General features: G+C 38.3%; 1 protein-coding gene across 1 annotated transcript; it reads left to right on the top strand.

Moving 5' to 3' along the window:
- The first annotated feature begins 8 nt into the window (after window positions 1-8).
- frem1b (Fras1 related extracellular matrix 1b) lies at window positions 9-26,974 on the top strand. Its single transcript, XM_056256527.1, has 36 exons — window positions 9-94; window positions 1,483-1,791; window positions 1,867-1,961; window positions 2,112-2,392; window positions 3,076-3,275; window positions 3,358-3,681; window positions 4,555-4,663; window positions 4,738-4,869; window positions 6,772-7,116; window positions 7,195-7,337; window positions 7,425-7,621; window positions 7,724-7,814; window positions 7,908-8,075; window positions 8,342-8,550; window positions 8,676-8,769; window positions 8,873-9,125; window positions 10,458-10,652; window positions 11,973-12,158; window positions 12,569-12,765; window positions 12,848-13,073; window positions 13,585-13,729; window positions 14,236-14,377; window positions 14,898-15,093; window positions 15,784-16,048; window positions 17,387-17,801; window positions 22,484-22,685; window positions 22,758-22,902; window positions 23,655-23,784; window positions 23,858-23,930; window positions 24,290-24,439; window positions 24,539-24,816; window positions 24,919-24,966; window positions 25,869-26,048; window positions 26,250-26,365; window positions 26,459-26,544; window positions 26,625-26,974. The coding sequence occupies exons 2-36, from the start codon at window positions 1,558-1,560 to the stop codon at window positions 26,819-26,821; spliced, it is 6,447 nt and encodes a 2,148-aa protein (XP_056112502.1). The 5' UTR covers window positions 9-94; window positions 1,483-1,557; the 3' UTR covers window positions 26,822-26,974.

Raw genomic sequence — 26,974 nt, 5'->3', positions numbered from 1 at the left:
GAGGGTAAACCTCTGCTGTTTGAGGAGGGCTGAGCTGTTCTGTTAGTCTACACACATTGAAGGAACTGCAGGCCAACTGTGGATTCAGCTGTAGGTATGTTAAGAATGCTTCTGTATTGTCTCTCTCCATCTTCGGTTCTGTGTTTTAGACAGTTAAAACATAGGGCTAAATTCAAATTCAAATCTCAGTATCCTTTTTCTCGCAGGTTTATTGGTTTCTTAACACAAACAATTGCTTTTTATGAGTTACCAACTTTCTCTTAAAGCCTTTTATTGTCTTCTCAGAAAGAGGTTCAGGCTGTTGATTATTTGTCTGAACACGTTAGCATCTGTGTGCATGAGTCATGTTTAAACAAGCAGATTTAACACATCTAGACGAATTATTGATGCTTGAAGCGAAGTCAAAACATTTACAAACCATTTTGAGAGAGCATGTTTTCACCATGAGGTAAGATTGTTAACAACACATGGTGATAAGTTTTGTTCTTTAGCCCATTTAAGTTTTTATTGAGCAATGAAATGTTCGATGTGGCTAACACTTTGAGCTTGTGTCAAACCTTTGTCTGATGGCACCTGTGATGTCTGCCTGCATAGAAAACAACAACATTATTGTAGTTCAGATGCTTCTTTGATGCTTGATTCCAGCACTGAGGCAGCATGAGACTGATTAACCCTTTTGTTGCCACGTAGTTTTAGTTTTGTAGTCTAAAACTTTTAAATTTTGAGGCTTTTAGATGTATGTTAGATTTGAGAGGCAGTGTTATTTTACTTTAGTGTTCATTCATATTTTGAATTTGCTTTTCTTTTTAATTTTAGTTTTGGTAATTTGACTGTTCTTTTGTCATTTTTATTAGTTTTTTATTTAAATCTTTAATATCTCTTTCCATTTAGCTTCATTAAGTTCAGTAGTTTAAAACTTAAGCTTTTTTTTATTTCAGTTAGTTTCAAGTTTACGTTTTACATCTAATACTTTTATAGTTAAATTTGAGCTCTAGTTAACTGTAGTTAGTTAAGTTTTAGTTAACAATAACAGCTGCTTTAAGCTACCTAATGCTAGTGTACTCCTACACTGCTAAATTCCTATTGTTAATGAGTATTTTATTTATTTTATGTTTTATATATATCTTAAATACCTGTTGAAATATTTTTCAACTTATTAATGATTTTGAGTTTTTCATTTTTATTTTTTAAGTCATTTTTTGTAGTGTATTAGCAACAAATATGTGCACAGTTTTTCTCTTCTAAGACTAGAAATACTGATGACTCATCTTGTACTTGTGGGTGTGTCCACATTTTTGTCCAATCAAATGCTTTATAGAATGAAAATGTCCCTCTCCCTATGTCAGGCTTTTCTTAAACAACAGTGTAATAAGTAGTCCACTTTGTAGTCTATCATTGTTCTGAAATATTAATGAATGTATTAATTGTTCTATTTAATACTTATTTGTTGGTTTATTTTCCTCAGTCTTTATTTTCATGCAGCATACTGTGGAAATGAGAGCAAGACGGCTGATCTGAAGAAGATAATCTTGGATATCAAGCAACTGACCAAAAAAAATGGGGGTGTTCATTCTTGCTTTGACATTGCTCACCTTGAGTCATCTGTGGTCACATGTCCAAGCGTCGAGTCTGGTTCGCTTAAACGCAGGTCTTCGGGTAGCCAGAGGCCAGTCAGTGTTTGTCACGGCTGGTGAACTTCAGTTCCACACAAATGGGATATCTGAAGCCTGTAAGGTAGAAGTGGTGCTTACCGAGCCTGTGACGCAAAGAGTGGGGAAGCTGACTCCTCGGGTAACAAAACAAATCCAGATTCAGCACATTGAGCTATTAAATATAAAACAGGAAAATAATTGTATTGTTTTCCAGGTTTTTGACTGCCAGTTCTTACCTGACGAGGTGAAGTATGTTCACAATGGCAGTCCTCTTCTTGAGGAGGACACCGTCATGCTGAGAGTCTACAGGTGAAACATTGTGTGGTCATTATCCTCGTCCAACATCAACATGTTACGGCTGTTACTTCAATAAGGGCTTTTGAGAGCTGCAAAAAACAATATTTCCAAGGCCTAATGTAATTTCCATACCTAAATGCTTTTTTCTATGCCTGTGTTCAGGTTTACAGAAACCCAGACTTTTGTTGAGACTGTGCTACTACAGATACATGTGCTGGAACCTCAGAGGAGCCTCACAGAGCTTGGAAATGTTCCTTTGGTGGTTCCTGAGTTCTACGGCCTTTCCAATGCCATCAATAGCAGTGTCCTTACCTTTAAAACCCAGCCTGATGTGATCTGCACAGTACGTCTTCTCAGCTCTGAGATCAACGTCCCAGTGCTTGGTCAACTGGTCGTTGAGGATCCTGAAACAATGATAGCCACTGAGGCTGGACCAAGAAAAGGTATTACATACTTTTTATGAATTAAAAATTAATGCAATTTATGAAAAGTACTTTTTACCTTAAAATAACATTTTAAAAAACTTGTTTTAATGATTAATATTATATAAATAATGTCATGTGGTTTGACACCCTAAAAACAAAAACAAAAAATGTTTATGAATGAATAATTCATAATATTTTTCTTAAAAGAAAATATTTTAAATATTTAGAAAAATATATTTTAAACATTTTTGTAAAAATGTATACAGAAATGTTGTGACTCCCCAAAAACTGAAAATTATTAAAACTGTTTATCATTTAATAAATCAATTTAAAAAAAATACCTTTTACCATTCAAAATAAAAAAAATTTTTTTAATAATGACTAAAATGTTTACGAAAATGTTATGTGGCGCGACACCCTAAAACGTAATTTTGATGAATTAATAATTCATTATATTTGTAAAGAATAACTTTTTATCTTGAAAAATACATTTAAAAACTTTTTTTAAACTAATTATTAAAATGTTAATGTGAAAATTTGGAGTATTTCTTTTATATTTACATAATGGTTATACCACATTCCACAAAAATTCTTAAAAGTGGATTAAAAGTTTTTTTGTTTTTTTTTAAACCACATAAAGCCAAAATGAATACAAAGAGTACATTTCTAAGAACTTCTCATCTCTATTCAAACTTTTCCAGGACGTCACACTGGAATTGCGTGCCCTGGAAATAAAGCCTGTGACCACAACACAAGGGAAGTTGAGTTCTTGAAGACGGACTGCACCGAGTTCCTCACTTCAGGTCTGAAGTACCAGCACCACAGTCCTCCATCACCTGAGATTGATTACATCCCAGTCAGGGTGGAGTTTAGGGACCAGACATCCCGAGCCGTGTTGGAGGTAGAATGACATCAGAAGCAGGTTTGTATTAAAACACAACACAGGCCTCTGGATCTTCTCCTTCCCTTCTTATCTCTCTTAGACCGAGAGTATCTGGATACCGGTATTGATCCAGGGGGCCATGGAGAACCAACCCCCCCATGCTGCCTTCATGTCTACGTTCATCCTGGAGGTGGATCAGTTCATCCTCACCCCCATGACCACTGCTGCCCTGGATGCCAAAGATGACGAGACCTCTCAGGCCCAGCTCATCTTCAACGTGACCAAACCTCCAGCAGAGGGGTATATAACTCATTTGGACGATCACACTAAAACTGCATCCTCCTTTTCGTGGCAAGACCTGAATGAGATGAAAATCGCTTATCAGCCCCCAAACAGCAGTCACGCAGCCAGGAGGAACTATGAGGTCAGTAAGAGCTGATCAATTAATTGATGTACAGGAAAGTTTGAAAGGCAAATTTAAAAAAAATTTCCCTGTCAAATCATGAGAGATTTTTTTTTTACTAATAGTCTAGCTGAGGGGGTTTTAAGCTTTTTAATGCCACAGGCTCTCGAATAGGATGACCTTTTTGCGAGGGACTTCAATCCTAAAATTTAAAGGCAGCTATAATTTTTTTTTTTATTACAAATACATTATTTCTATAAAGACCCCTCTATATCAGTGTTGTTATTGTAAACTAAAACTATCAAAAAAAAATGTTGTTCATTGAAATTATAAATATAAAAATATAAAAATATAAAATATAAATATTAGAGGAAAAACTTGAAATGTTGCCATGGCAGCTAACTAAAATAAAGTTGAAGTACCAAAATTAAATAAAAAAAATAGCAAAAGCACATACTAAAACTTACACTAAACTTAAGACTAAATCAAAATATGAATGAATACTGTAATAGTAAATAAATAATACAAAAATAACACTGCTTTATGCTGTGAGGAAAGTATCATAAACACACTGATCTATATAGATCAGTGCATAAACATTATTATAAACCTTAAGATATTTAAAATATTTAGAATAATATAATCAAAAAACATATTCATAATATATAAATATGTAGAAGTATTATAAAATGTTTAGAATGTCTGGAAAATATTAAATTTACAATGTCTTGTTGACAATGTATTTTGTTGTTGTGTTAGTTTGCATCTTATCTGTCAAAATAATTAAATAATTCATATTTAATATTACTTCTAACCACTGCAGAAAAATGAAATGTAACTTTTATATTTTATTTATTAAATTATTTTTTGCTTTTTACTTAATTTGTTGTCTAGGTTGAGTTTCAGGCCATCGATGGCTCATTTGTGCCGAGTCTTCCTATCCTGATGCACATCTCTATCCGCACTGCAGAGACCAACTCCCCTCGAGTCTCGTGGAATATGGGTACTCTAGCACGTGAGCTAAAATAAATCATCTTCTAAATGAGAAAATGAGGCTAAAGATCTTTATCCTTACAGGCTTGGATTTGTTGGAAGGCCAATCCAGACCAATCACATGGGAGCACCTACAGGTTGTTGATAACGACAACATAGATGCCGTCACCCTGATAGCTATGGATGGCCCTCTTAATGGACACTTAAGTGTTAGAGGTAAAGGAATCTGTCACCTCTCTGAAAGTATAAGCAAATCCAAATGCAATTCCCAAGACCATTGTCTCACTGATTTGTTATAGTAGGTGTATACCCACTCTTTTATTCCTTCTCCATCCATGTGGTAACCATTCATCATGTGGGCATCATTCAAGAAACATATGTCCGGGTGGCCTGCACGGGTTTGCTAATCAGGTGTAAAATGTTTTGGCGACACTTTGCCAGGGGCCGCAGACCAAAGATGTCTTTAGAGCCGTAGAGGCTGTCCTTCCGCTCCAGCAGACTTTTGTTTGTACAGACCCTGAACGAAGCAGATTGTAAAGACTTATGGCATTTCATGCCAGATGTCCAACACAAGGTCATTTCTCTTCCATCAGACCATTATCTTAGCAAGCTTTGAGAACTGGTGACAATCATGTGTCTATCTGAAAAGCTTTATTCATGGGAATGTTCTAGAGTTTCAAAAGCACTGAAAGAAGGGATACTTCACCCAAAAAGGTATTTTGAAATCTATTTTTTCATACAATGAAAGTCAATGGGGTATAAATATTTAGATTATATGGACAAAAAAAGAGACATTTTTCATAAACCTCTTCTTTTGTGTTCCATATAAGAAAAAAGAGAGGCATTCAGGTTTGGAATGACATGACGTGAGTAATTGATTTTTGGGTGAACTATTCCTCTAAATCTTTGGTATGTTAGAAAGAACATGCCCAAATTGCGATTCCAGGTTTTGAATGGGATGTTTTGCTGCATGCGTTCTCCCATGAAAGCTGCGGTAGATTGTTTTTGTGTTTCCTGGTTTGGAGGATTTCCAGGCCCATGTCCCCGTTCCTTGTGTCATTCCCTGACAGAAGACCACCTGATCAGCAGAAGCCTCCAGCCTACTTAAACAACAGCTCCCGCTTTAAGCCAAACCCTTCATTTAATTGGTGTTTACGTTTTTAGGGTTGATGTGTCGCTTTGTGATCCCTCTGGCTGAGAATAGAAGCGTCCCATAACTTTGGCTTCAAATCCACTCCAAAAGCACCTCATTTTACTACACGAAGATTGAGCTGAACAGCAAGTTCTGGTCCAGAATGGACCGGTCTCTCTTGAGAACCTAAATGCGGATTGGGAATTGCTCACGTAGACCTCGAACTCAGGGACTCCGACCCTTGGGAAAGTCCTCAGTCAGCCTTCGGCCAAATGGAAAGCTGCCGCCCAATGTCCTCTTGCGTCAGATATCTATATGGAGACTGTTTTTTTGGGCCTGATGCCCACAGCCACCTTTGGGCCCAATTACTTACTTGTTTCTCCATTGGACTTGTGGCCGTTTCCCCCTGATAAAGTTGCTAATTAGGTTTGCTGTGCAACCAGTCATCATTCAATCTGTCTGGTGACCTTGCCCTTCTGTCTCCCTGGCAAGCAAGAGAAACTCAGCTTCACGGTGGGCAGCAGCCATTGCCTGGGAAGGACGCCATCTTTCTTTTTATTTTTTCGCAATTGGGAGAAGCCAGAGCCAACACTTGTGCCTTCAGGCGAAAAACAAAACTTTCACAATTGCATCGAGCCAAATGAATGAAATTGCAAATGATAGTATGGGTTTCAAAATAATTTTAGATTGTATTGACTACTTGTCAACATTATTCATAGGTGTTGGGTCATTATTCCATAAAATGAAACAAAAACATTTACTTTCATTTTATGGACAAAAACAAACAAACAAAAAACAAAATGTCTTTCGAAACATCCTTTGTGTTTTACAGAAGAAAGAATGTCATACAGGTTTGGAACGACATGAGTAAATTATGCTGAGTTTAATTTTTTGGGTGAACTATCCATTTAACTTGACCTGGAATTTAATTTATCAAACAGGCCCAAACCATATTTCGTAACCAATCCTTTCTTATTCATCCAAAGGTGGAAAAGGCTTCATGTTTAAGGTCAAGGATCTCATAGAAGGCGTTGTGGTCTATCATCATTCGGACAGCGACACCACAAGGGATTACGTCGTCTTCCGAATCACAGATGGCCGCCACAGCATCAGACACAAATTCCCCATCTATGTTCTTCCAAAAGACGACACCCCTCCTTTTTTAATCAACAATGTGGCCTTTGAGGTCCAAGAAGGCGGCACGGTTAGGGTGGAGGAGTACATGCTGATGGCCTCAGACTTGGACTCCAGCGACGACTACATTCAGTATCAGGTGATTACTTTTCCCAGAGCGGGACAGCTGGTAAAGAAGTCTTCTCCACGTGAACCAGGTCAGTTGGATTTAATGCAATGGGTTTAATGGGTTATATTTCAGTAAGTTTCAACTTATCTGGTGTCACATTAACCAGGTGTCCCAGTGAAGAGCTTCCTGCAGAGGGACCTTTTTCAAGGTCTAATCTACTACAAGCACTCAGGGGAGGAAGTGTTTGAGGATTCGTTTGATTTCATCCTGTCAGATGTCCATCAGCCTCCGAATCTATCGGACAGACATGTAACTTGGTATCTGTTTTCTTATTAAATTCCATTTCAGTGTGAATATTTATAACAGGAATGTTTTCTTTGTACGTCTTCAAATTAGACTGTGGTGATCCACGTGTTTCCAGTGAAGGACCAGTTGCCTGAGGAAGTTTCCGGAACGGTTCGCTCCATCACGGTGAAGGAAACTGAAGTAGTTTACATTACTCAGAGCCATCTGCACTTCAGAGATACAGAGCATTCGGATACTGACCTTATGTATGTTATCACTCATCCCTGCTTTAGACTGGAAAACACCAGGTATGCTTATGCATTTCCTATTACAGTAACAATGATGTTTATATATCTATTATATATTATATGGGTCCTTTCTTGTTCATTTTACTTCTCTAATTCTTGCAGGTTATCAGATGCAGGCAGGCTGTTTTATACTGACACCACAAACTCCATGAAAAAAGATGCAATGGTTCCAGTGCTTAAGTCCTTTACACAGGTCTGAAACATGCACACAAATTAGTTCCCTAAATGTTCCTTGCTATTGTAATATACGTGTTCAGAAAGATGTTATCATTGTTGTCTTCTGCAGCATGCAGTGAACCACCATAAAGTGGCTTACATGCCACCAATAGAGGATATTGGCCCTGAGCCTCTTTTCGTGCAGTTTGTGTTTTCTGTGAGTGACCAGCAGGGCGGCGCTCTCACAGGACTCATCTTCAATATCACAGTCACACCTGTTGACAACCAGGCCCCAGAAGTGAGTTGCTTTCTCCTCATTTTATTAAGGGAAGCGGTTGGGAAACCAAACCGTTGAGAACCACTGTATTAAGAGTATAATGTTAAATCTCTGTGAGTATATTTGTAGTAGATATAGATTTAATATTTCACACTTCATTGAAGGGTACAGTATATCTACAATCCAAGTCTAAAAGTCAGTATTTATTCCACAACAAGTTTGATGTAATCAGTTTTTCAAACCTAAATCTAAATAATTGTATACATTTCCCAAACCTTAATTCATAGATGTTCACTAACTTGCTGAGGGTTGAGGAAGGTGGCGGTAGTTTCTTGATGGAGGAGCACCTGTTGGTGCAGGACGTGGACAGTTCAGAAGATCAGCTCAGGGTACATGTGAAGACTCAACCTCAACATGGGAGACTGGAGCTCCAGGGCACGGCACTGCTAGAAGGAGACAGCTTCCGACTGCAGGACCTCAAAGCATTGAGGGTCAGGTATGAGTTGAAAAAATCTAACTAGAAATTAAATTTGTAAGGTTAAAAAGTCATGTCCTAAGAAGAATTGATGGGGATGATTTTATGATCTGTTGAATACCACAATACTCTCTCTATGGCGATAGATACATTCATGATGACTCTGAGACCCTGCAGGATAGCATTGGTCTTACTATCACAGATGGAATCAACTCTGCACATGGAAAGCTTTTAGTTCAGGTAATTTTCTTGATGTTTGACACATTTTATTGTACTTGCTTTGTGTTTCCATGCAGCATTCCCTTATTAAAATGCATATTTCCTTATTTGCATGTTTTATTAGATCATGCCCGTGAACGACGAGCCCCCACAGTTAGACTCCAACTTGAGGGCTGAACTGTCCTGCAAAGAGGGGGGTCAGGTCCAAATTACGGTTGAGTACCTCTCTGCTACAGATGTTGACAGCGAGGACACTCGGCTAACATACATGCTTGCCAGAACACCTACACTTGGGGCGCTACAGCGAAATGGGGTCACCGTGGACAAGTTCTCCCAGCTGGATGTGCTCAATGGGCTCATCTTCTACCTGCACACAGGTTATAACCAAGACAGGAGTTAGTTAGTGATACTTAGTGAAAATCAGGTGTCACCTACTGTAGGCCTGTTTCACACATCATGCAGGTGTGCTGCACATAGTCTTATAAATAAAAATATAATGAAAATGCAAAATAAATTAGTTTATGAAGATGGTCTTTTGTGATAAAGACTTTTATGTCATAATATTAAATAATGTAGCGAAATATTCACCCATTGTTCGAAAAAAAAAAAGTGTGATAAGTGCTGATAACCCCAATTATTTTAATATTTATTCATATAAAAGCAAAGTTCGTTGTTATGGGAAGAAGGAGGCGGGAACCGGCGAATGTTCACAGACTAAAATAAATAAACAAATACAAAAACGAAAGTAAAGACAGCAGCCCCTCACGGTCGATAAAATAGTCCAGGCCTGGCCTCTCTCGTCCTTCACTGTCGTCGCTCCTCCTTTTATGCTTCCGCTCCTCCGTGAGAGATACGAGACCGGTGCGTCGCACAGGTGTTGCTCATCAGTAATCACGCCACAGGCCTCGCGCCGCTCTCTCACGGCCCTCGACCTCGTCCTGCTTGCCACAATTTTAAAATAAAATATAAATATATTTGAATATTAAATGATTTAATATGGTCAATAACAATAAATGTCAGATATAATAAATCTATATTATATTGTCTAAACAAATAAAAAATAAACCACAAAATAAATAGTTTAAAATGCTACAAGTAAATTTAGGCATCAAAACATTATAATGTACAGTTTGAAAAATGGATATTCATTTTGAGACATGCTAAAGATTAAAGCATTTAACAGCGTTATTAAATTAGCTCTAAGTGAGGGTTAGATGATGGCAAAGGTAATCTATATGTGGATATAAATGTGGTATACATATATATATATATTAGTGCTGGGTAACGATTAATCGTGATTAATCGCATCCAAAATAAAAGTTTGTCTTTACATAATATATGTGTGTGTAATGTGTATAATTATTTTGTATAAATACACACACATGCATGTATCCCTAAAGTTTTTTGGTGATGCAGGATGTTTGAAAAGGGCTTATAGTGAATGTCTAGATAGATAGATAGATAGACAGACAGACTTTATTGTCATTCAACAGTACATTTACAATATACAGTTGAGCGAGATTTCGTTGCAAGGCTCCGAATAAAAACAAAAGATAAGTAAAAGAGAAACAGTATAAATCTAAATATGTGCAATGTAAAATTAAACAATTAAGAGACAATTGTAAGTGCAGATATCTATAAATGAATGATTGTAATGGCATTTTTATTCATTAAATGTGTATATATATATACACTTCCTCATTCACTAGGGGGTGAGATTGGACCTGATCCTGTCTCGGACACTGTCACTCTCATTGTGTCAGATGGAGAGGCTGGAACAATGGATGGCTGCTGCCAGGAGGATGCTGTCCCCCCGCCTGTCCCCCTGCATGGCACTCTTCCGGTCTATGACCTCAACATCACTGTGATGCCTGTCAACAACCAGGTCCCAACCATAACGCTGGGTAAACATCTACCACAGGGCCTGTAGTAAATCTCTTACTGGACAAAAGACGTTTCGTACACTGGCGCTGCTTTGTGTTGAGGGACCGAATGGATTAAAACAAGATGCTCTCTAATCTAGATTTAATCGCCAGAGCATTTGGCTAAGGTGTAATTAATTCACTGTAATGACAATCCGCTTAAATCAAGCAACCAAGAATTTTCGAGGCAGGTGATGGACCGCAGATTGGTAAATGAATCACTTAATCGCGGTCTCACACACCCAGCTCAGGGATTGTCACTAATGCAAGCGTTTTATTCCCCTGTACATAATTTTCGAGGCAGGGTGCTGGAGACGTCTCGCCAAGATGGGGATTTCACTCTTAATGCCAGAAACTTTGCAGTTATCAATGGAGAACAGTGACCAGAGCAAGACAATGAGCAGAAGACGGTAGCTAGGTCCGGTGGGACGTTGACAGGAAATCCTTGCATGCTTGTCGTCAGTGCATGTGGGGCGGCAGACGTACACACAGCTGGTTGGGATTATAGAGAGAAAGCAGAGCATGTGTGGTGAAAAAGCACAGTAGAAAGAGATACATGTTCCTGTGAGAATAATTGGACAATAAGGAAAAGACAATGGACAGTCCCTCATTTGGAAAAAACGACACGTCCATTGTGTCTTCTATCCCTTTTCTCATTCAATCACAATTATAATCTCCTAATTCGGTTAATCCCCATCAGAAAAAAGAAGGATTTTTCAATCTTGCCTCCGTGTAGTGGATATAGACTGGTTTGTGAGGAAAAAGTAGTCATTTAATTAATTTGCATTGAATAAAGACTGGGTTGGCATAAGAGCTTTAAGCAAAGGAACGCAAGGAAAATCCAGCTCTTGCCTTGCTATGGGCCGAGTTTTATCACTTTTACTCCAGACTGGCGGTCATTAATTCCTCCCCTTGTTTCCGAGCTCTATCCAAGCACAACCTCATCAGTGCCCATTCTCCATTCATTATTTATCAGTGCAGTAAATGGAAGCAGATGCCAGTAAGCATTGGCATGATGGCTTTATCAACACCCAGGTGGCAGCGGGCTGGCCGAGAGCCGAGCGAGAATGCAGGGGAAGAGAGGGAGCGTTAGTGAGGTGGCATTGTCGGCGTGAGGGAAGTGGGAGCGAGGGGAGCTGCCTGTAAATTAGAGGAAGAAGAAGAAGAAAAATATTGGGACACGCTCTTGAGAAGAAAAATATAAGCATGCTTCAATGAAGGCACTTTCAGCTCACTAAAATGAGATCTCGATGATTACTGCTAATATTACTACTTACTTCATGATGTATATTGTTCCGTCAGGTAACATGTTTGTGGTAGATGAGGGTGCCAGTGCATGTCTGTGTGGGGGGGTGTTGGAGGCCACTGATCCTGATAGTCATCCAAACCAGCTCATGTTTCACTTGGTGACCCCTCCACAATATGGGTTCCTGGAGAACACCCTTCCATCCCCTGGATTTGAGAAAAGCAACGCTGGACTCCAAGTGGGTCAGTAGTATTCCTGAGGCTCTGTTAACATACCCAATGACTGTGACTTATGCCAAGTAAGACATGTTTATGGATTAACATCTTTTGTTGGTCATGGAACAACATTCCTGTGAAACAAACATTGTCCTCTATCCCTGACTATCCCTGTTCTCACTCGTTTCAAGCCCATTTGGCTTTCTTTTTTCTGTAAAACACAAAAAAATATATTCTATACAATGAAAGTCATTGGGGTCCAATATTGTTTTGAAACTGTTGAAATGGCATTTCATCAGCCCTGAGCCACTATCCCTAACTCTATTCCTATAATCCAGGAACATGTCCTAAAATCATAATTTATATTTTGTTGTGTCCTTTTTAAATGGTATAAGACCTTATCTTTCAGACCACTAAGTCATATTGTATAAATAAAGTTTCTTTCAGCCAGCTCCACCTCAGTTTGGGTTTCATCAACTATGTCCAGTCAGTGCACCAGGGTGTGGAGCCTACAGCAGACTTCTTTACCATCAGTGTCAGTGATGGGATTCAGAGATCTGCACCATTGCCCTTCTACGTCATCATCAACCCTACCAATGATGAGACCCCATCACTGCTACTTAGCAACTTCACAGTAAGATATCTTTTTTAGGGACAAAATTATCTGATAATCAAGCTGTCTGCTAACAATTGTCTTGCTCCTCACCTCTCGATAGGTCATGGAGGGAGGGATGAAAGACCTCAGTCCTGATATTCTAAATGCAGTGGACATTGATATTCCAGCAGAAACTCTTACTATGTCCATCCTGGTTCCCCCAGCCCATGGCACACTGCTCAATGGCATATATGGTGTTGAGATGAATCGTTACAAAAACATGAACCCAGAGGTCCTCCAACAAACCTTAGCAATCCAGTCTTTCACCTTACAGGAACTACAACAAGGTCAGTTCTGGAATCCATGTGATCTGTAGTACCACAAACTTTTCCTCCCCTAACTTCCGGGCTACCACTATATGCTTCTTGAGGAAGGTTGTAAGGACAGTGTCACTTCCCTGGTCCAGCCACCCCTCGGTGCCTTCACTGTGGGTATCCAGGCTTGCAGAACAGATGTTGCAGCAGACAAAGGTCAATGTGTGCCTGTGGTGCTTCTGCTTCATCTGCAAAGTCTTTCCAACTGCTCTCTGCACAATTATGTCACCGTGCATGAGGTACTTGGTGACTGCACAGCTTTGCTTGTTAGCGAGTGATAAAGAGCCATTGAAACGAAGGTGAGCAGGTCATTGACAAAATGGGACGTTTAAACTGGTGTCCTTCTTGGTAGTAGTGGTAGAACTAGCTGTATCAGTCAAAGGAAGCAACCAGGAAGCAAATGCCTAATGACTGTTATATCCTAAATGTCACTAAACACTTAATCTACTAAAATATCATTTTTCTCTCTTGTGCTGATCCATAGGAATGAAGATCATGTATATGCATGACGACACAGAAACCCTCAAGGACGCTTTCACCATACAGTTGACAGATGGTGGGCACACAGTCCAGGGGACTGCGTGTGTCCGCATCATACCAGTCAATGATGAAAAGCCATGGCTACTAAAGTAAGGACGCCCTGGGATAAATTCAGAGCCAAAAAGGCGGATGAAAGCGGGAACGGGGGAGGGATTTTAGTGGTGGAGACTGGACAGGAACAGAAGGGGGAGGCCAATCCTGGATGGAGTTTATGGAAGGGGGGTCAAACACAACCTGTACTGCACATGTGGCTGGGGAATCTGTCTCCCTGACTGAGTAACTAGGAATTAACTTAACATCCTTGAGTAAATTGCTAATTTTTATTCCATCTTCTTCCTCTAAGATCAGCAAGATCTGAGGGTGTGCATGTAAACTCCACAACAGCAGAAGTAATGTGTCTTTTTGGCAGATGCCTTCATCCTTGTTTGAAAGTCCTCATGGATTAGGATAACAGGCCGGTTCTGCCTGTGTTCCTTCCTTTTAGAAGCAGCTGTTTGTGTATTTAGTTATTTATTTATTTAGGATTCCGGATTTTAGCATGCAGGCTTTGCACCAGTACCTTTAGTGTCCAAAGCGTCTCGATCTTTGTTCTCAGAAATGCAGGTGTTGAGGTTGAGGCCCTGGAGAAGAGAGTCATCTCCAGTGTAGTGCTGGAGGCAGAGGATCAAGACACTCTCAACAATCATATTCTCTACATCCTCAATGCAGGTCCCAGATTTGGCATCCTTCAACTCAGGGTTAGCAAGGAAAATATAGTCCATTACATTATTCCTTAAGCCTGGAATACACTACATGACTTCTGAATAGAACTTCTGAATCTGAACAGATTAAAACACTAGGCATCACGTACTTGCCCATTTAGTAAATGTTTACAGAGGGCATCATACACACCTTTTTAGTTCGCTCCAAACACAACAAACTCACAGAATCATGCACCTCATTGCTAGGTCAAGTGAAAACAATTTATGTTCTAAAATCAGCTCAAATATAAAACATGTTTGATATCCTTTGACTGGATGGAATCATTGTCTGAAGCTAAAAAAAAACTGGAGTCTGTGCCTATCATACACTACAAAACCTTGCTACTGCCAAAAATATGAAGACTGTCTCTGACATTTTGCAACTAGTGCCGACCCCTCCAGGATTCAAATCAGTTCAAAAACCCGGGCAAAAGTCATGTAGTGTATTCCATTCCCAGCCTTTAGTGTGACATACTCTATACTTTAAGATTGTATGAAATAATGTGATTTTCTGCAGACAGAAGCTGGATGGATTGATCTGAGTCCAGGTCAGAATTTCACCCAGGAGGATGTGGAGATGAATCGCTTATGGTACACTCACACTACAGTTAACGGTTTCAAAGGCCATGACAGGTTTCACTTTGTTCTCAGTGATGGGGAAAACGGAACACCTCCACAGAGTTTCTTCATCTCTGTCCGCACTGTTCAAAAGGGTAAGTTTTATTGTGAACAAAATAAAAGAACTATACACCTAGTAGGAACTCAGCGTGGCTCAAAACCAACACTTTAACATAGGCTCACACCTTACATTTTTTTTCAGTCTTGAAGCTCCAGGGTTATGAAGTTCGGCAGACTGCAGTGGCATATTATGACTGTCCAAATCCTGTGACATTATAGCATTGGCATAGTGACAGACCGATTTACATTTTGTGACTCCGTGATAGCTGCTTTTGTTTTTCCCTCAATCAAAGTCCAAGAAAAACAACTTTGTTGACAGATTAAATCTGTGCATGTATAATTAAAAACATTGGCTTTCCCTATGGCCAAAATGACTTTGCCAGTTGGGTGAACATGGAAGCATGGCAGCCATTGTCCTCTTGGCTCCGTTCTGGCTTATCCTGGAGGAACAGAGGTGAGAATGTTCTGCCGCAAAGGATGAGCCACCTTTAAACGCCCAGCATGAATAATTAACAGAGCTGGGGCCAAACATCTGTAGTCCAGGCCCTAGTTCCCAGTACTGTCCCTGCTTACACAAATCTTACACAACATCAATAAGCTTACTTGCACACAACTTCCTTTAGACTTAACACGCTTACATTTTTCAAAGCTTTACATATATGTAAATGTATATTTATCTACAGTATATGCCTCTTTAACACCATTGACCTACTTGGCACATACAGGTGACATTGCTCTAATCACTAAACCTGTGACCTTGATGGAGGGAGAGAGAGTCATTCTGACCACTGACATTCTGATGGCCACAGACAGTGGAAGCAAGCCAGATGAGCTCATGTACACTGTTTCAGTTCCACCTGAACACGGTCACCTGCACATGGTCCAAAGTCCAGGGGTTCCAGTGTTCTCCTTCTCCCAGATGGATGTGGCTGCCAACCGGGTATGCTACACTCATGACAACAGCCGTTTTGCTGACCGTGATTCTTTCAGGTCAGTGGTTTTCATTGTTCTTTTTAAATTTGTCTATCTATCTGTGTCTGTCTGTCTATTGTGCAATCTGGTCTAGCCCATAGACGGCAAAACCTCAATACGAAATTAGAAATGATGTAAAAGCAAGAGACTGAAAAAAACAAAAAGAATAATTTTTGCTTCGTTTGCATGGGTTTCCAGCCAATTTGGCAGAAAGCTGACTTCAGTCAGAGCGTACTGTTGACCTGTGCTGCCTTTCTCGTGTGAATCTTTGACACCCAAAACTCTGGCTTGGTTTCATCATTGGGTCATCTGGGAGCAAACAAACCTTCCTGAGCCAAGCCTGACGAGGGGCGAGTGGCCCTTCGGAGAGGGTACGGAGCACTCTGTGCCAATGTGTTCAGTCAGCACAGCATGGGGTGGTATGGGGTCCAAACACAGCACATGGACACTACAGCGTTAGTCATGTGGGCCCTGAGTACTTTCAATTAGCAATTCCGACACAATCACAAGAGACTAGGGAAAAACTTGGTCATAATATCTACAGACTTATTGTTTGAAACGTTTTTTGGGTCTTCACAGCTTGTATTTGTGTTAATCCGAGGCAAAAGATGCAGCATGCGACAGCCGGTCTCCTTGATCGGGAGAGACACCTGAGCAAACACCTGTGTGTCAAACTCTAGGCCGACAGCAGGGGCCAAAAGAGACGGGGAGACTGTTTTTTTCTGGGAGCCTTGTGTCTCCCTCTGCTCTTCCGTGACAGCTGATGATAAATGGCCATTATTAAGAGAGTAATAACTCAGCCTGGAATTGGTTATACGGCTCTAAGAGGTGTAGTCAGAGACAGGGATCCCTGGGCACAATTACCGAGCAAATATGGGACAATGGCAATGCCAGATGTTGCACCAGTTTGGCTGTGAGAGTGGACCTGCGTGTTCTTTACGAGTCTACTGCGAGGTGGCAGTCGTGTTGTTTACCATGGCTGGCAATTATCAGCTTCAGGGCAATATGTGTTGGGAGGCAGATTGGCTTGGCAGAGGGTGGAATGGGGACTCGGCTCGCACCCCTCCCTGTCCTGTCTTTCTGCTCCAACACATCAACCATGTTGGGTGAGGATAGCAGCTCAGAACATGCTGTAACACTGACAAGACCTTAGAATAAAGCGATAAGGCATGAGGCCATGTGTTTCAGTGATTTTTACTATGGTTAAAGGTTATGGTTAGATCCGAGTGGCTTATAATGGTTTAATAAAACTGCACTATAAGCAATGTGACCAAAGGATTTTACCCTCAATGAACTGTGCATATATCAGAATTTTTTCTACCGCTTTTATGACGCAAAATATGTTCTCTCATGCAGCTTTGTAGTTACCAACAGTGTGACGTCCAGAAGCGGTACTATTCTTTTCACTGTGGAACACCGTGACCGTATCCCACCAACCCTGAGTATCAACAAAGGCCTTGAACTCACAGAGAACTCTATGAAGACCATTTCCACTAATGACCTGAAACTGACTGATCCAGACACAGCTCTAGGGAATCTCACCTACATCGTTATTCAAAGCCCAAAATATGGCAAGTTGCTCTTGAAAGGTTTGCCCCTCTCTAAGCCTCATTTCACGCAACTGGACATCAACAACATGGATCTAGCTTACCATCATCTAAATGGACGAGCCAAGATCGACAGGTTCACCTTTCAGCCTACTGATGGAACTAATGCAGGTTATTTGGAGTATGGACGGCTAAAGAGTGAACCTGCTGTCTTTAACATACAGGTAGGCTGTTTATTATTTGGGGAAATTCACCCAAAACCAATAAAAACTGGGAAATACTCTTAAATACTGTAAATAGGTAGACCTACAACAACTTTATATTAGGGCTGTCAAATGATTAATCACGATTAATCACATCCAAAATAAAAGTTTTTTTTACATAATATATGTGGGTGCACTGTGTATAATTATTTTGTATATATATAAATACACACACATGCATGTATATTTAAGAAAAAAATATTATTTATATATAAAATATTTATATTTATATATAATATAAATTATATATAAATCTATATACAGTATATACATGAAAATATTTCTTAAATATATACAAGCATGTGTGTGTATTTGTATATATAAAATAATTATACACAGTGCACCCACATATATTATGTAAAAAAAACTTTTATTTTGGATGTGATTAATCACGATTAATCATTTGACAGCCCTACTTTATATAATACAGATGTTTACTGCAACCTCTTACAAAAATGACATGCATGCATACAAAAAAAACACACTTTAAAATACCATAGTGATTGCAGGTGGCATTAAGGAGAGGAGCGTTCTCTTTCTAGGGATCATCTGATTAGACAAAAAATCTGTGTAGTGCAGGATAATAAAATTCATATTTTGATTCTGTTTTCTTTGATGAGGAAAACCCTAATTTTAAATGTATATATGTAACTCATAAAGGTGAAGGTGTCAGCTTTTATGGGTTTATTAGCATATTAATAGACTCATAAATAGACACTAAAAGGCACAAAATGTTATAATTCATTATTATACAAGTCTTTAAAATCATAATAAACAAATGAATTATGAGGCTTGTACCACGTCATACCATAGTTTACCTTACAGTTTCTGTCAGGAAAACGATTTCTTTCGTGCAACCTAATTAACTCTTTCAGAACTCCGGCTTTCTGTGTTTTCACTGTTATAAGGTAGTAGGGGGCGCTATTCTGAAAGAGGGTACTGAATCTTCTGATGAAAACAGCTGAAAAATAAGCAGAAACAAACTATAAGCATATGCATATGTAAAATAATGCGATCATCAACATTAAACCGCATATAAACCAAAACTGCCTAATGTTACTGAATGAAATGTCGACACAGGACGAGGGACTGTGAAGCTTTGGGGGTGTTGATGAACTCGATCTACTCCATCTATGTTTTGATCATCGTTCTGAATACGATCTGGACAAAGTATTTGACAAAAATGCGATTTTCTCAGCTTTTTGCTCAAATTTGTACTTCTTTTATAAAGCATTTTGATTTAAAAAAAAAAAAGAATGCATTAAGCTAGAATAAAACAGGTCTGTTCTTACTTTTGATATATTGCATGTTTAGATAATATTCATACAGCAACATTCCGGGGGCCATGAAAATTTTGCGAAAACTATCAAAAATGCTGGCGGTGACTGGCAACTTAAAAAAAAAAAAAAAAAAAAAAAAAACGCTGGCGGGGAAAGAGTTAACATAGCTGTCAAATAAACGGCTTGCACACAAACCACTGAGTAGTAGTGGGAAGTTCGGATCATTTTACTGACTCGGATCTTTGAGTCTCGTTCAGCAAAATGAACGAATCTTTTTTCGAGTCATTTCGTTCATTTCGTTCATTTCAGCATAATATAATTAAAATGGCATGTTAAATATCCCAACACATCTAGTACTTACGAAGATGTTGATTACATTTGTAAAAAGAATAAAAATAAATTATAGGGTAATGCAGCCAAAGCCAAATTATAAGAAACCGAAATTTTTATGAATTGATTAGTTGTTGGGTTTTAAGTTCAAGCTATTGCAGTCTGATTCTGTTAGTTCACCTCACCTCCTGATCCGAGACGTTCTTTCCTTTGCAACTTCATATTTATCAGGTTTGTTCTCCTCCTCTCGTGTCTCGAGACGTTGGTTGTCGACTCGTCAGTGTCTGACTCTGATCTGTGCTGTCTGCTGGGCCGTACCGTGTTTGATACAGCAGGGCCGGAAAGAGTAATGATTAGTTCATCTTTCGAGTCTCGAGTTCGGGTACGGCCGGGTCCGAGTCTTTCGTTCTTCCTGTCAGTCCCATAGAGGCTATGCTGTCAGTAACGGAAAGAGTAATGATTAGTTCATCTTCTGAGTCTCGAGTTCGGGTTCGGCCGGGTCCGAGTCTTTCGTTCTTCCTGTCAGTCCCATAGAGGCTATGCTGTCAGTACCGGAAAGAGTAATGATTAGTTCATCTTCTGAGTCTTCGGGTTTGAGTCCTTCGTTCTTTTGTCACGAGACCGCTATCTCGCATCAAATACAATATTAGATTCGTATTATTGATTGCGTCTGAGTGTATATTGTTTTATATTTAGGAATTAAAATACAAAATATGTGAAATAAACATTATCTGAAAAATAAAAATATATTCTTATTTCATTAACTGAAAAATAAAAATAAAATCTTATTATTGTCCCAGTCCGTTTCTTTTCTAAATGTTTCTTGTGCATCTGTGGTGTGTTTTATTATATATTATACATTAATTAACTACTATTATATTATACATTAACTACGTGCTTGTTTGTAAAAAGGTTGTGAATTAGTAGGCTAACGGTTACAAGTCACGTTACAAAAGAACGAAGGACTCAAACCCGAAGACTCAGAAGATGAACTAATCATTACTCTTTCCGGTACTGACAGCATAGCCTCTATGGGACTGACAGGAAGAACGAAAGACTCGGACCCGGCCGAACCCGAACTCGAGACTCGAAAGATGAACTAATCATTACTCTTTCCGGTACTGACAGCATAGCCTCTATGGGACTGACAGGAAGAACGAAAGACTCGGACCCGTCCCGAACCCGAACTCGAGAGAGATGAACTAATCATTTCCAGTACAGATTCAGAAACCATATGTTGCGCAATGCGCATGCGCGATCAACACAAAATGAACGAATCACTCTCTGAGACAACTCGGTAGTCCCGAGTCATATTAAAGATTCGTTCAAAATGAACGAATCGTTCATGAACGACACATCACTACCACTGAGCCCAGCAAGAGAGCAACGGGTTAACAATGCGTTCCCTGTTGTATTGCATGTTAAACGGAGAGGATTTGCTGGCCAGGTGCTCGTGCAGGTCCGGTGCCATTCACTGTGTCACAGCGTCGCTCTCTCGAGGCCCGCGCCACAATTTAATATTCCGTTGAAGCGTTCAGCGAGGCGACAAACGCGCTGGCCAGCACATCCAGCTCTGTGCTACCGAGAGAAAAACTCCCAACTGTACAGGTGAAGCAGCCCAAAACTTTGTTCGCGCCCCGCGGGAGCGCGCACACCGTCACTTGGCTGAAGTCGCTTCCGCGCATTGCTTAAATGCAGCGCGTGCTTGTCTACCCGCACGACCCCTGAGACCGGGATGGTCATAAATAATATAAATGCCCATTCCTCCCCTCACTTGAATTTACATGTGATAATACGGTATACCACACAACAATAGCACACATTGTGTTTTAAGGTGCCTTAAGTTGAGTTACGATTTTTCTGGTAAACAATAGGCTAAATAAAGTATTGAGACATTTTTTAAACATTCATATTTTTTAACTATTTTAAAATAATAGAAGTAATATAGAAGGAGATAGTGAGAGTTGTCACAAGAGGAAAGGGTTGTGAGTCAATTATACAAATGTGGTTTTGATGGCAGTGGTTTTAAACCATCTTAAGAATATTTTCTGTGAATTCTTTACTCCAAACTGTCATCATATTTAGCTTTTTTGGTAAACAAGTGAAGGAATGTTGTAATTGAATGTCATTTCTTGAATTTTAAATTAATGTTTTAATTGTGTTCTCAAAACAAGTTTTTTTATGTCAAAACTCATTTTTATTTGTTGTCACGTTGTCACATAGGTTATGTTTTGATGTTAGACATATGCAGTTTACTGCTCAGTATTTGTGGACATGCATACATACATTCTCTCACACACACACACACACATATATATATATATATATATATATATATATATATATATATATACATACATGTCACAACATTTCTTTTAAAACTAAGTCTATGCATGCGCTTTGTTAGTTTTTTTTATACAATTCTCACTTAAACAGAGATATTTTTCTTCGTGATATTTTGTATTAATGTTAATAAAATAAAACAAATAAATAAATGTAAAATAAAAATAAAAATATTTAAATAAGGTGTGTATTTACATTTAAAAAATCAGTATGGCTAGGACAAAGCAGATACACATGAGAACATTACAAGATTTAAACAAGTGATTTGACTTAAAAAATGTAGGCCTACCTGAGAAATATTTATTCTGGTAAAAAGTGACTAGTCTCCCCTAAATAATATATGAATTATATTTTATTTATAATAACCTTTGTTTTTTACTAATCTTATTTATAAAAGTAGATTGTTTATCATTTAGAATTTTCGTAATAATTAATAAAATAAACAAAATGAATAATAAATAATGATGAAATAAATATTCAAATAACCTATGTGTTTAAAAAAAAATCAATAAATAAGGAAAAGACAAATGCTCTTGGCAACATTTTACAGTATTTAAACAACTAAAGTGAGCAATGGCTGTGAAATGATTGCTTGCTTTCTCTAATGCTTCCCTCTAGTGGTAGTGCAGCATGAATGCAGTTTAAATGGCCGCTCTCTGTAGATTGTACTGAACTATTATATCTTCACAGATAGATATATTGGACAAGACACCACCCAGTATTGTAAACAAAGGGATTCCAAGTACTGTGGAGAATCTTCCAGATGGCAAACAGGGCATCTACATCACCTTCAAAGAGCTAAAAGCCTCAGATCCAGACAGTCCCGACGACACACTCGAGTTCACAATCACAAGGCCTCCACACTTCGGTTACCTTGAAAATGCCCTCACAGGCAGGTGCACGGGTCACTTGATAATATTCACAGATTGTGTCCAGATTATAATGAATTTTCTTCCTGATATAGGTGCCTATATCAAAGGACGCTTTACCCAGAAGGATCTGGACCAGAAAGCAGTGCGCTATGTCATTCCTGCAGATATGGAAGTGACCGCAGACAGCTTTGAGTTCCAAGTCACAGACCCTGCAGGAAACTCCATGCTTCCTGAAGTGTACATATATCCTCTCTTGTGGATCATTTGTTTAGATATCTTGCAAAACTTTCACTAACATGTGCACAGTGCAGTTACTGAATGTTAAAGGTACATAAGTACACTTCCAATGTAAAAAAAAGAGAGAGAGAGAGATGAATAATTCTTTTTCCCCCCCCCCTAAATTAGAATATTTATATATTTACATTGGGCAGGTCCAAGACTTGAAACAGACACAAAATTACACATGTGCACCTTTACAAAAGATAATAATTTTACCAAATGACTCACTGAATTCTTAATGTGATTTTATAATAAATAAATAATATTTATTTACACTATATAAATATATATATGTGTGTGTGTGTGTGTGTGTGTGTGTGCGTGCGCGCGTGTGCAATATAAAATATATTTATGTATATGATATTCTATTCTATTTGATATTATATTATTTATGTCAAATTAGGAATTCAGTGATTAATTTAGTAAAATTATCAGCATTTTATACAATATAAATATATCAAATTATGTAAAAAATGTATAATAAAATATTAACATTAATTTATAGAAAAATAAACATCATTATTAATAATGTTAAACAATATATGTTCTATTGTTTTTCTATTAAATGATTCAGTGGGTCATTTGGTAAAAATAATTTAGGGTTTTATAAAAAATATAGATTAGGACAGTTGACAAAACTGATCAGGAATTTATCTGAATTCTAGACAAAATAATTTCAGTCCCAATGTACTTTTCGTCGGCCAACACAGGATGGAATTGAGGTGGTCTCGTGTGGAGCTGTCTGCTTCCTGTTATCGTGTTTGTGAGAATGCAGGAACTCTAGCTGTGCAGGTGGTGCGCAGTGGGAACAGCAGAGATCCGGCGTACATCGCTATACAGGTGCGCTAAACTAGCTTGTCCAGACTTACTATCCTACATAGATGGAGTTTGATTGAATACTGTTATCTTACAGGTGGAAGAGGGAACAGCTAAAGTCGGGAAAGACTTCACTCACAGTTCTGCCAGTCTCGTACAGTTTGATCCAGGTGGTTATCGCGTCAAACTTCAGCTGTTTACGTTTACTGTTTGATTTTTTTTTTTTATCTTTAGAATATGCCAGCCCGTTCTCATCCCAAGGCGTCATATACTGACGCGCGTCTATATCCAACGCACATGATGGCACCCTTTAGCGTCAATATGAGACGTAGATATATGGCGCCTCCTAGTGGTCTAACCCTAACACTACCCCAGACCAAAACCTAGCCATAACCTAAGCGTGTTATATTGACGCTAAAGGGTGCCATGTGCGTCGGATGTAGACGCTTTGGCAAAAGCGTCAGTATATGACGCCTTGGGATGAGAATGCGTTGAATATGCTGAACCTGTGCTTTATGTTTGTGTTTAGGTGTACATGTCAAAATGTGGAACATTTACCTCAAAGATGATGGACTAGAAGAGAACCATGAGAAATTTGATGTGGTTCTGAAGACTCCAAAAAATGCTGTTTTGGGACAGAGGAACAAGGCCACAGTTGAGATTGTGGATACTAGAAATGGTAGAAAGAAGTCTTCTTCTACAATCTTGTAGTTCTACATGCCCACGTTCTGCTGTTTTATATATATATATATAGCCAGAGAATATTTCCATCTTCCAGGCAAGTGTAATCCAGATGACCTTGTTGTTGAAGAAGATGAGAAGCAACATCCTTTCCAAAGCCCACCCTACGTCCCAGAGCCTGAACCACCCCTACTGGAGGAATACACTCCAGACCCAAGGAGCGGAATCTTTTGGGGGAACTATCCGCCAAGAGGGGACGTCCCAGATCGCACTCACTTCAGCCATTTCAGCGTGGGAGAACCTCAGGACCACTTTCACAGTCAAGGCCAAAGACAGCTGAGAATCCTGGGTAGAAGCAGACACAGAGTGAGCCAGGTCACCTCAGCTACAACATTTACTTCATCTAATATCTAGTGTGGTATTTAAATAATGATATTACTATTATTAGTTCATACTAACATCTGAGTGTGGTTTTAGGCACATCTGTCAGAGGTGGACAACAGAAATCAAGAAAGGGTTTGGAGAGTAAGTTTTATATATTTTGGTTCTGCCTTCAATTTTGTTCTTTACTAAACTTCAGAGTTTATTAATTAGTTGTACTTATGTGTTTAGAAAGTAGCTAATCATTTAGTTGTGTTGTTTGTTTAGTATTAGATTTTTTGGGGGGATGTTTGGTTGTCTTATTTTTTAGAATAAGCAGTAGTATTTATTTATTAGTTTTAAATATTTAATATTGTTTTTATTTCTTAGTTTATTTAATTATTAGTATTTATTTATTTTTTTGTCTTATTTATTTGTAGTTGTAGTATTTATTCATTTATTTATTTTGGTTGATTGGTTGTAATATTATTTAATTATAGTAGTGGTATTGTTTTTGTTTTTATTTAAAAAAAATATTTAATTGTTTTTTTTAATTGTTTTTTTTTATTTCTTAGTAATATTTATATATTGCTATTAGTAGTATTTATTTATTTATTTGGTAGTGTTATTTATTTAGTATTATTTACTATTTTTTATTATATGTGTGTGTTTGTTTATTTATTTATTAGTACTATTTATTTATTTATTTGTTTGTCGTATTATTTATGCATTAGTAGTATTAGTAGTATTATGCATTTAGTGTTAGTTTTATTTATTTGTTAATATTTATTGTTATACTTATTGGTTTCAGTATTGAGAACATTATTAATACTATTTAATATATTTTTTTAATATAATTTAATTTTGTCTTAGTTTTATGTATTTGATTATTGGTATTATTTATTTATTAATACTATTTTATCTATTGGTTTCAATATTTAGAGTATTGTCTATAACATTTCATAGTTTAATATAATTTAACCTTTTATTTATTTACATATGCGTGCATACATCATAATGTGCCATGTGCAGGACTCAAAATGTGTGATAATTCGGTCCTCCATTAGTTCCATGGACTGATCCCAGTGAGAATAGAGGAAAAGGCGGCAGCTCCTCGTGTCCACTCTGACCTGGAGATCACTCCCATCTGGACCTGGCCGGGATATGCCGCTGACGCTGAATCAGTAGAAACTCCCCAGCGGGACTCAGCCTCTTTGGTCATTGATTCAGGAGTGCGACAACACAAGGTATTATAGCTTATCCCTACACTGGGAATCAGCTGTCGTGTATTTTTAGATCAAAAAGAGAACATCACATGGCAATGTATAGTATGTATTGTTTTGACTTTGTGTCCTACTGTATGTTTCATCTATCAATATAGATTTTCCTTCATACTTTCTCAAATGTTATGAGCTTTCATTACATAATTCTTTCCTCTCTTTTTAAAGTCTCAAAAGCCTGTTAGTATAGGTTGTCCTAAAGGCTGGACTCACTACAGGAGGAACTGTTATATTTTGGGGCCTGGTATTGCTAGCTGGAGCAGCGCACAACATGTTTGCATGCTGTATGTTATACCTCTATATATGCATGCATTCATACTACATACGCATTTGCCTTTTCCACTACTAAATATTAATGTTATGACTCCAACATTTAGGTTTGAAAGTCAATTGTCAAGTATCCACTCAAAGACTGATATGAAGTGGATATGGAAGTTTGCTGGAAGGCAATCGTTCTGGATCGGTAAGCAAGCGAGAGACGTATATTCTGTGCGGTACTTTTTTGTAAGGACTGAATGTAAACTTTCCCCTTTAATTGTGCAGGGCTCATGGGGGGTCCAAAGCAGTGGTCCTGGACGGATGGAAAACCACTGAAATTCTCCAAAATCAAGAAGGATCATGAGATCCACACGAGCTCTGCCTGTGTTTTAGCTGAGAACCAGAAGATATGGATTCCTAAAAGTTGCACTGATGGATCCGAACACAGATACGTTTGTTCAGCACCTGCAGAAATCAGTTAAAACACATATTTATTTTATAATGGTTTTTATTAATGATTTAAAATACATTGTAGCAGTCATAGCACTGAATAATTATATTTCAGCTCCCAATGACATGCTTAATGTGTTATTAAAATAAATATGATTGTTATCAAATAAATTTGATAAAAAGAG

The sequence above is a fragment of the Rhinichthys klamathensis genome, unplaced genomic scaffold, assembly GCF_029890125.1.
Source record: "Rhinichthys klamathensis goyatoka isolate OS25496 unplaced genomic scaffold, OSU_Roscu_1.1 h1tg000127l_1, whole genome shotgun sequence".
NCBI lineage: Eukaryota > Metazoa > Chordata > Actinopteri > Cypriniformes > Leuciscidae > Rhinichthys > Rhinichthys klamathensis.
Note: the sequence above shows the minus strand (reverse complement) of the source record. Positions and strands in the feature narration are given on the sequence as shown.